The sequence below is a fragment of the Corylus avellana genome, chromosome ca7, assembly GCF_901000735.1.
Source record: "Corylus avellana chromosome ca7, CavTom2PMs-1.0".
In the NCBI taxonomy this organism is placed as follows: Eukaryota; Viridiplantae; Streptophyta; class Magnoliopsida; order Fagales; family Betulaceae; genus Corylus; species Corylus avellana.
This window is the reverse complement of record NC_081547.1, coordinates 744,798-755,683: the sequence shown is the minus strand read 5'-3', so window position 1 is coordinate 755,683 and position 10,886 is coordinate 744,798. Positions and strand designations below refer to the sequence as shown.

Here is a 10,886-nt window from a genome sequence, read left to right as displayed (position 1 = left end):
ACTCTCTCTCCGGTGATGGCGAAGAAGAACCAGCAACCAGAAAATCTCTTCGGCCAAGATGAGCTCGTCCCCCTTCTACCGTCGTCGAGGCAACCCAGACAACCCACGAGCTTCTCCCTCTCCCGCCGTCGTTTCCCTCCCTCTCCTCCCTTTAACCCACAACCCACGAGCGCCTCCCTTCCGACCGACGAGTCGGGCCACCAAAAGAGGTAAGCTTTTTTTCTTTATTCTTTTCGTTTCTCGATTTTAATTCCCTCTGGTAACTGATTTTCGATTTTTGTTGAATGATTATTGCTGGGACTTGCTTTTATTTGATACTGATAGACCATAGATGGAGAAAAAAATTTGTTGGCTGTTTCTTGGATTAATGGCCGAAGAGTGGAGACTATTTTGTGGATAAGTTGTTGCTGGATTGTGATTTGGGATGAGAAAAAAAAAAAAAATCGGATTTGTTTTGGTACTTGGTTTTGAGTGTGGGTTTTGATTTTTGCTGTGGTTTTTGCTTGGCTTTTTCCTCATGCATTCTATATGTTTGATGAAATTTCCATGAAAAAGCTCTTTTTCCTCATGTAGTTTTTGAGCTATGTTTTTCAAAGAATGTTAGCCCTTTCTTTCTTCTTGTCATTTGATTTTATGGTTTAACAAAATTCTTCTTCAAATTTGTTAAGCTGTTTTCCTTGTTATTAACAAAATTCTCCTTGTTTTCCTTGCTTTTGGCAGGTATTGTGTAGGAAATACTTTTGGCAAGCACTTGCTGCATTTGTTGCATTGACTGTACTGGATTTCTTACTAAGGAGAGGAAGAAGTGAATATGTGTTTATGGTTTAGATTATCCTAATGTAACCTATGAAGAGATGTTTAAGACACTTCCAATGTAGAATTATTGTGTAAATATCAGTTGGCTCAAGTTGAGCCAAGTATTTTGTTTATAGATTTTTCATGTTTCTTCTCTTTTTTCATGTAACTTGGCAATTGCCATATTAGGTGGTTATTGACAGAAATGAAAATTGTTTATGAAAATAGAAATCAAATCTTATTGTCAAATTGCTTGTTTTGTTTTACTTGAATAAGAAACTACCTCTTCATTTCAAATGAAATGGAAATATTTCCTTCTCCGTGGTAATGATCCTTCTCCATATACTTATCAAAACTGGATACAATAGCATAAAAAGTAGTATCTCCATAATTGGATACAATAGCATTACCAACTAGTATGTATCTCCACAACCGGATACAATAGCATAAAAAAGTGCAAAAAACATTACATCAGAAAAATTACATGAACAAAAAGGAAAAAAATACAGCACAAGGCACTTCCAAAACAGCAACTCAATATGTTGCAAATGTAGATGTTCCATTGATCTTCGACTAAGTTCTCACTTTGGTTCACATTTCATGAAGGTCATCTTCAATTTGAGCAGGTTCAACTTCAATTTGAGCAGGAAGTTCATCTTCAATCTCAAAAACAAAAATATAACCACAGTTTAAGATAATAAGGCATTATCAATTTTAAAACTTCATTTAGGCAACTCATCAAACACACGGTATGCATCTAAAATTGAGCATGTTATAACCATTCAAGCATGTTGCATTCAACTTTTGTGACAACATTCTCGTATCATGCATATTATTTTGAATGAAAAGAAAAAAAAAAAAAAAAAAATCAACAAACCACTCATTCTCATGGAAATGTCATCAAACATATAGAATGCGCGAGGAAAAAGCCAAGCAAAACTATCTAATTTTTTTGTGTAGTATACAACCTCCAATCGGCCAACACTTACAAAACATCACTTAAGTCACACACCTAAAATTCATTCTCATCCTCACAAACCCATAACTGAAACCCATAAAAGAAGGCTTCTTGTTAACAAACAAAAATCAGCCACCTAAATCAAAACCCAGATTTACAACTCAAAAATCAAGGCACCCAATCCATCATTGCAATCAAAACTAACAACTCAAAAATCAAGAAATTTCGCTAAATCGAAGAAAATGAAAAAATCTATGAAATCGGAATCGAATAGAAAAAAAAATATCGGAACCCATTCTATACAAAGAATAACCCAAAACTCACAAACAACAAAAACCCACAATCGAAACCCACGAACGAGTTGGATTCTTAAAGAGATAATCGCAAGTGTTGTTTCAGAGAGGAGGACTTCGGAGTATTTTGGATTTCTTAAAGGGGAGACCAATTTATTTGGTGTTTCAGTTTTATTGTGTGTTTGTGTAATAAGCATACGTGTCTCTCAGCTATTGGTTGCTGTAAAAGGCAAGGTTTGCAGACGGACCGCATAGTAGGGGCTCCCTTTATCCTCACATGTTCTTTTCATCTTATCGCTCTTCTTCATTTTTTCTCTAGTCATCATAACTTTTCAAATTATATGAAAATATATAAAAAAATATTTATAATTTTCAGTATGAGACAAACACTGAAAACTATTTCCAAGTAGAAAAATAAATTCAATTAAATTACTTTCATGGTTGCCGCTATTGGATCTCAACGACCATGAAGATGGACCATGGTTGTGGTGCTCCAATGACCACCTCCATTGAATCCATTTATTATTATGGTTGTCGATATCTAATGACCAATGGCCCCTCTAGCTCAGTCTTTCCCAATAATTATTTTTAGTTGATTTTATTCTAATTTTATTTTTGCTATTAAAAATACATGTACATCTCACATATAAATAAATACATAATATTGTTATAGGTAAAATTAATTTTTTTTTTCTAATTCAATTTAGAGAAACATTATGTTCGTCTTAATATTTTTTATGTCATGCTAACATGTCGTTTCTACAATCGACTTGATATATTCGATCCAAATTATGGGCTCCTGCACCCACATATTTGATTTAAATTGGCTGAATGGATATTGTATATCATATTATATGTTATATTCCCTTGTAGCCTTTCTATGGGTTTTTTTTTTTTTTTTTTTTTTTTGTGACATGTTTCGATGTTATACTTGATCATCATGACAAACAATTGCATGAATAAAAATGAGTAATAAAGTTCACTCCTATTTCAACAAATAAAGTAGGCAGGAGATTAGAAGAATCGGATTTCCATTTCCCTTTCCCTTTCACCTTTTTCCGAATTGAATAATAATTAAAAAAGAAAATGGGTTTTTCCATTGACTATACTATTCCGAATTTCCGATACTACCCCTTCGGCTTTCGTTTGAGAACTGAGAAGATTCCTACTTCGGTTTGACCTTTCGACACCCCACTGCATTCAATTGTGTCTGCGGCTGCGCATTCATATGTCAGCAATTTTTCCTGTCAAGCGTCAAAGGGAACCCTCCACGTCAGGAGTCACAGTACGCATAGTGGGCCTACGCGGCAACGAGCTTCGCTTAGATGGACGGTGTAGATACCGTCTCAGCTAACACAGTGCTGTCAGCCTGTCACGGAGCTTCCGTTAATAGCTTTGGTGCCATTTTCTGGCTTTAATGTGCTCCTTCTCTCTGACCTGGCCGTATGTCCACTTCTCAGCCTCGTTCTATACGTGAAACTGTAGCGCGAGTAAGTTTCACAGGAAAATCAGCTCGTTGACGGGTCTTATTCTTCTCTTTATTGTTACTTTGTTAGTCTTGGACCAACCAGTTTTAGATAGGCTTTTCGGACTTTTTCTCTCTCTCTCTCTCTCTCTCTCTCTCTCTCTTGTTGCGCGCTTTTTGAGTGTTCTTGGAAATCCTTTGGTTCGAAGCGAAAGTACCTGGATTGGTGATCTTTTTCTGATTCTTTTGGAAAATCGGTTCTTGGGTTTCTCCATGAAGGGCTATCGGTAGTGAGGATTTGGGTTTTTCATGAGCAGGAAGATTATGCGCTTTTTGTACTGTTCTGCAGAGTTTTTCTTGCTTGTCTATGGGAGAGCCGCGTGGAAGATACTCTGAAAGTTAGAGCCTGCTTGATGTATGGATGAATTTGAAGGAGTTGTTGTGGTTTAAGAGCTGGGTTGTGGCTATTTTCCGTAGTTAAGAGTCTTTTGTTGTTTGCAAGATACTGGGATAGAGGGTTTATTTGTGGGGAATTCTCTGGTTTAAGAATTGGGTTGATCTCGTTTTGATTGTATGATGTCTTCGGTAGTTCAACCGCTATCTATTTAGTTGAAGAAAAGTCTCAGAGTCTAATTGCTTCCGAGTAAACAGGGGATTGAGCTTTCTGATCATCGTTCTGGTTTTCACGGCGCCGGGTAAGGCTTTGTTATTGTTGCTCTTATTTAAGCTTCAAACTTAACGAATAAGGTTTCTTTATTTATTTTCAAACTTACCAATTTCAAAGTTTTTTTTTTTTTTTTTTTTTTCTACGGATACCCAAATTTTTACTTTTGGAGATTGTAACTGAAATGAATCCTTTATTATGTTTCACTCTCCAGTGTTCATCCCTCAAGCCAATTGATAGGGGTTCTGTCCTAACGATAGTAAAGTAACCTATGACCTATAAAATTTTGAAATTGATACTCAGTATAGTTGGCAACAGTAAAACTTTGAAGAAATTTTAGGTTTAAAGAGAAAGGTGAACAGAGATTGCACGCATATAAAATTTTGCGTATGTTAGTCCCAAATTCTGGCATATAAATGTTTTGGGTGAAACTTCTATACGATCACTAGAAGGGAAATTAGCTGTCGCAAATTCAAGTTGGTCAATCAAAAGATGTTTTGAGATTTGGTCTGTCTCAACTCTAATAAAAGTTAAGATGGTGGAGTTACTGCTGTTTTGCGAGTTATCTTTACATCATTTTACCATTTGGTTGACAATATATATATATATATATATTTTCTCTCTTAGAAAAAGAGAGAAGCAATTCTAGTATATTGCATATGTGAGTTTGATGAACAACTCTGTAGAGCATGCATATGTCGTGCTGCATGTGAAAGTGTGAAGCTCTGCTGTTTTGTTTTGGATGTTATTCTATTACTCGGATTCTCACGTTGCACGTGGAAGGGTTATGTATACAGTGTCTTGATTTGATGCATTATGTTAGATACTTGGATAGACTTTTTTGTAATACACGCATGTAAGTAATACTTTTCATTGTTGTTGAACATGCAGATCTAAGCCAATCCCCTTTTGAATGGGGTCTGATGTTGCTGAAGTAGTTGATAAACTGCCAGATCCTTCTTCCTTCAAGGTACCTTTATCCTGAGGGTCTTTTCATAATGCGGAGTCATATTGTATTTTCAGGATTAATGCGTTTTGATGACTTCGCCCATGCGTAAAAGAGGTTTAAAACTTTATCATAAATAATAGGGTTGATCACTTCTCTTTTTCTTTTTTTTTCTTGGTGCGTGTCTTGATAAGTTTGTTGGTAAAATTCATACATATATCACAAGGGTAAGATAATTTGTCTTGGGTGCGTAATGCTAGAAGTTCCCTTTGTGTCCCTCCAAGAATAACGTGACTTTTAAAATTACTATTGAGCTTGTAATTGATTACTGTTGAATTTTGATAAAATGGTGATTTAAAAGCCATCTCATTTTTTGAGGGACTTCTAGAATTACAAGTATTGTGTACGCCAAATTTCTAATTCTGTTGAAAGAAAAATATTGTGTTTCCTTTATGGTTTCACAGAGATATAAATATCCAAGTTGCTGAAGTGAAATAGGAACCGGTAAACCAGCTTTTACTATTATTTGAATCAAGATGGTAAACTCGCTACCAAAATGCTGTTTCTCAGAAGGCCTAGGTTGATCAAATTTACAATAGAGTTTTTTCTTATTGTTATGGAGAGGATGTTGTTTCTCTAGAATGACAAGGACTGTGGTTGCCCTGTGGAATCTTATGGAATAATGTTTAAATATGAGCTCATTTTGTGTCTTTGAATATTATTTTTGCTTTTACACAACTATTATGTTTTTGTCACATTATCTCATTCTGTGTATCTGATCATGATTGCAGGTGCATTCTTTAGTGTGTATTGAACTTCTGAAATTGGTTGCTCGGATATTAAGAATATTTCCAGCTATAGAAGCAGCTCGCCCTCGATGCTCATCAGGGATACAGGAACTATGCTCGTTAAACTCTGCAATTGACAAAGCCAAGCTACATCTTCAGAAGTGCAGCGACTCTAGTAAACTTTACCTGGTTTGTAACTTATTCAATGATTAAGGATAAAAAAGTAGGTTAATGTGAAAACTTTCTGGTGTATTTCACCACAGTGATAATCATCATAAACAACTAAAAGGAAAATGATGGAAACAAACATTTTTTTGCATTACTTAATCATATCTTCCGGCGGCTTCCCCTGTTAGCAAATGGAACTTTATCTGCAGTAAAACATGATCTAGAGTGTTGCTGTTGATGAGCATTTCAATAAGCTTGCTCCGCCATATCGGGGTTTTTTTTTTTTGTTGGTCTGAAGTGCATGCGTATGTGTTAGATTGCTTGCGCGTATGTGTTAGACTGCTTGCTCGTCTGTTGTCACATGTAGTACCTGTCTCAAACTGATCGAATTAACAAGCCTTTTTTCTTCATTGAAATCTCAAACCATAGCTGATAAGGCCTGCAATTTTCTTTCAGGCAGTAACAGGGGATGCAGTACTCTTGCGGTCTCAAAAATTAAAGATCTTGTTGGAGCAACGTTTAGGCCAAATTAAAACTATGGTTCAATCTGAGTTGGCTGCTGAGGTTCGTCAAATTGCACACCCTTTAGAGCTTTATTATTTTTTTTTTTCTCTATCTTTTTCAGTTCCAAGTTCCCACCACACTCAAAAGAAAGATGAGGTAGTGGATGCTTATATATTGATATAAGAAGAAATTTTTATCATTACATGATAATGTTATCATAGCAGTTCCTCAGTTATATATATATTTCAAAGCATGCCAATGGTATCATTGTATATTAACCCAGCCACTTCACTTGATTTTGAAAGTGCTAGTTATATGGGTGTATCTGGTCCCATAAGGCGATTCTTTGGTTTCTGATGCTTGTATGCCCCAATTGGAATGATTTAAAGGGATGCAATTCCATTTCCCAACTCTCTTCCCCCCACCCCTTTTACCTATGCAAAAACTTAGAAAACATCTCGCAGGGCAACTACAAAGCATTAAAGCCTGCTTCAGTCCATGGTGTACTTCACAGCAATATTCTTCTAATAGGGGTTTTCATGGTTCAAGAACGTTGTGGGTGACCACGTGTCCCAATCCCACCCTATATTTGTTCCATAGTTTCTTCCTTTCTTTCTTCCAAAAAAAAAATTCTGAGCCTGAGTTACTTCATGGAGCTAATGATGAAATGTCATTTGCAGATCTCTCACATCATGGATGATCTTAGAAGAGCAACTTTTACCCTGGGCTCATCTGAAGAAGAGGCTGGTAAGGCTGTGCGAGGATTGCTCCAGCAGGCCGATTCTGAGTCAGATTCACTGGAAAATTCTCAAGTTAGAGTTCTTCAATTGGCAGCTTCAGCACTTAATATTACATCCTCGAAGGCTATCTTGATAGAGAAACGATCTATCAAGAAGCAGCTTGATAAAGCTAATGGTGATCCAAGAAAAACGAAGATTTTAAAGTATCTTTTGTATCTATTGAAGAAATATGGAAACTTAATCCTGCAAGAGCAATCAAGTAATGACCGTGTTCAGAATGAAGGAGCATTTGCTTTTGAGAACGGCAGAAATGGCTCTGCATATAGCCAGTCTGTTGATGTGGAATCACGTTTAGGAAATGGGCATCATGAGGCTCAAGGCGACATCCTAAGGAGAGCTATACCTCCTGATGAATTTAATTGTCATATATCTTCAAGATTGATGTATGATCCTGTTGTCGTTGCATCTGGACAAACATTTGAGAGGATGTGTATACAGAAGTGGTTTGATGAGGGTAATGACACATGTCCAAAGACAAAAATGAAACTGGCCCATCTGTCATTGACTCCAAATACAGCCATGAAGGATTTAATATCAAAGTGGTGCATGAGGAATGGAGTCACCATTTCTGAGCCAACTATGCCACAACAAGTACTTCACCCTTGGGAAACTTCCTGCACTTCCATTGCTAGCTTTGGCAGTTCTATGAATGATCTACGTCTTCCGATGGATATCAGCAATATTTCACTTGGGTCTTTAGACACTAGTTACACTTCGGATTCATCACGCACTAGGATAGCAGATGGCTTAACCTTGATTCCTATGCAGACAAAACATGAGTACAAATGTCAATCTTATGGAAATATTCATGAGGAAGATTTGGAATTTCTATCTAAACTAGCTGGACTTCAGTGGGAATCCCAATGCGAAGTTGTTGACAATGTCAAAAAGCTTCTGGATTACAGCGAAGAAGCTTGTCAATATACATCATATGAAAATTTTGTGGAACCACTTGTTAGATTTTTGAAGGATGCACGTGATCTGCATGATGTAAAAGCTCAAAAAGCTGGATCTCAGTTGTTGTTGGCATTTGTGACCAAAGACAGGTAATTTACTCTGTTGATTGGTACTAGTTACAATGCCTTCTCTTCTAGTTAGGTGCAACTGCTACCTTTTAGTTTAAGACGATTCTAATTGTGTTAATGTGCATTAACTGGTATGGCAAGTTCAATGCATGACCTGGTTCCTTGTAAATTTAGAATTATCGTGTTTTGACTAAATAGGGAAGAGTCTCTATTCAATATATTTAGCCATTTTATATAATACGATTTTTTTAAGACCTTGGAATTGGTTGGACAAGGATCCTCTCTATTTCAAACAAGATCGATAGTATCGATTTTATGGCTAGGATTTAAAGCCGCATTATTTAAATTTTTTAAAAGACTTGCCAACATTCACATTATGTACACGGTTGGATGTACCAACTAACTTTAAATCCTGACCATGAAATTGATCTATTTCATTTGAAATAGAGAATATCCTTGTCCGAGTTGGTTTACATCCCTAGCTTTTTCCACATGGAATTGCATAACATCTGACAATTTGAACCATAAAATTTTTGTTTTCTTCTATAATTGATTTCTTGCTGACTTCAATCTACGAACATGTTTCTTCATGCATGGGGCTCCTGTATAATACTATCGTTACTCTGTCTTGCTTCATGCAGAAGTGGTATCTCATACTTACGTGAAGAAGCTTTTAGTCTCTTGGCCACTTTTATCAATTCAGAAATAACAAAAGAAGCTCTAGAGATATTGGAAGTGTTGTCTGGCCATCCGTATTGTAGAGCTAAAATTGAAGCATCTGGTGCTTTGACGTCCATCCTGAAGATGCTCGACTCTAATAACAGAGATTTCCAAGAATTGGCCATTAAAATTCTGTGCAATTTGTCCTCAAATGGTGACATCTGTTCCCACATTGTATCTTTGGAATGCATCCCAAAATTGGTTCCTTTATTAGCTGATAGCACTCTTGCGGGCAATTGTGCTTTTGTATTGAAAAACTTATGCAATGTGGAAGAGGCTAGGGTTTCTGTTGCTGAAACTAATGGATGCATTAGTTCGGTTGCTGGACTACTTTCGGCCAGCAGTCATGAGGATCAAGAAAATGCAGTGGCTGTTCTCCTTTCACTGTGCTCTCAACGTGTTCAGTATTGTCAGTTGGTCATGGATGAGGGTGTCATTCCTGCTCTTGTTTATATATCTATCAATGGTAATGACAAGGGCAGGGTAAGTGCGTTGGAATTGCTCCGGTGCTTAAGAGATGTCGAGTATGATAATGATCGAGAGTGCCCTGGACCTTATATTGATGCCTCTAGAGACTGCACAGATCCCTCTAAAGAAAGGAAATCAACAAAGGCTTCTGCATTTCGTGGAGTGATGTCGGCGTTCACAAAAAAGAAGAAATGAAACTTTGTCTTCAGCTCATTTTTAACCTAGTGGTAGCTGAAGATATGTTATCATCATATTCTCTTTCTCTGCTAACCTGTAGAGTTTTTTTTTCTGTTTTTAGGGAATGGAGCAATGATTTCATCATGTATAGTTAGTGGGTTGATGGGTTTTTAGGTTCTATTAGTGATTCCCGACATGTAGTTTTTGTTAGCTTTAATTATTACTTCATGATGTATTTGCTGCCATTTTCTACATAATAGCTTGTCAAGAATGTACAGATTTGTGTTGTTCGATTTGTTGTATACTTATCTTACACGCCTGATTTGATGCACACATACATTAACAAATAAATGATATTAAACATGAGAAGAGATTACCATCAGTTTTTTATTTTTTTTGGGCAAATTCAACACAACGAGTACAGAAGACAAACAAAAAACAGGACAAAAGAGGGAACCAGATTAGTAGAGATGGCTCATTTAGGTAAATTTTGTACAGGCTAATTTGCTCTGAGAGACTTTATTTAGACTAGACAAGAATAAGCCGTTCATGGGCTTTAGAAATAGCTGGTTCCAGACTGCCAATTTGGAGGACAATCTTGGTTAAACGTCATTTACTAGTGTTTAAATTGATGTTGGCAAAAGACAACGGCCAATTGACATCTTGGGAAACTATTTCATGGTCCCGATTAGATTTATAGCATTTAACGATATTCATGATATCATTAAATGACATGTTAACATGGATAATACATACATCGTTAGATGCCGTGAAATATGATTTAAACTATGAAATGAAGATGATCCTATTTCGAGATGCTGTCGGTGGGGGAGGGTGGAGCCGGGTGGAGCCTTAATGGCCAAAGGCAACGGCAAATGGGGAACACACCCACATGAAGTGGATGGAGATCCTCCCAACACTCCCCATCTCATGGTTTCCTACCCTTCTCTTACCAGCCTGTTTCGTATCACAAATGCAATTTCATTGACCTTGTATCTTCAACCTACGTCCCCATCAAACCTAATGTGATCTTGTCCATCCAAATATTATTGCGGTTTGGTATTATCACAACTTTGTTCAAACAATCTCCTTTGACAAGCAAGAGGCTTACATGA

General features: G+C 36.7%; 1 protein-coding gene and 1 long non-coding RNA gene across 2 annotated transcripts; one reads left to right on the top strand and one right to left on the bottom strand.

Moving 5' to 3' along the window:
• Positions 1-1,141: 1,141 nt before the first annotated feature.
• LOC132187538 (uncharacterized) lies at positions 1,142-2,265 on the bottom strand. The gene is made up of 2 exons (XR_009440835.1): positions 2,095-2,265; positions 1,142-1,451 (listed from the first exon to the last, which is right to left on the bottom strand). It is a non-coding gene; the product is annotated as an uncharacterized LOC132187538 (long non-coding RNA).
• A 1,211-nt stretch (positions 2,266-3,476) lies between these two features.
• LOC132187052 (U-box domain-containing protein 5-like) lies at positions 3,477-10,062 on the top strand. Its single transcript, XM_059601205.1, has 6 exons — positions 3,477-4,206; positions 5,067-5,145; positions 5,913-6,098; positions 6,534-6,641; positions 7,262-8,427; positions 9,048-10,062. Exons 2-6 carry the CDS (start codon positions 5,089-5,091, stop codon positions 9,787-9,789), a joined length of 2,259 nt encoding a protein of 752 aa, XP_059457188.1. The 5' UTR covers positions 3,477-4,206; positions 5,067-5,088; the 3' UTR covers positions 9,790-10,062.
• The last annotated feature ends 824 nt before the right edge of the window (positions 10,063-10,886 follow it).

Coding starts and splice junctions, on each gene's coding strand:
- LOC132187052 (XM_059601205.1), top strand. CDS start 5,089: ATGGGGTCTGATGTTGCTGAAGTAGTTGATAAACTGCCAGATCCTTCT. Junction 6,642..7,261: donor AATCTGAGTTGGCTGCTGAG/GTTCGTCAAATT, acceptor TGTCATTTGCAG/ATCTCTCACATCATGGATGA. Junction 8,428..9,047: donor GCATTTGTGACCAAAGACAG/GTAATTTACTCT, acceptor TGCTTCATGCAG/AAGTGGTATCTCATACTTAC.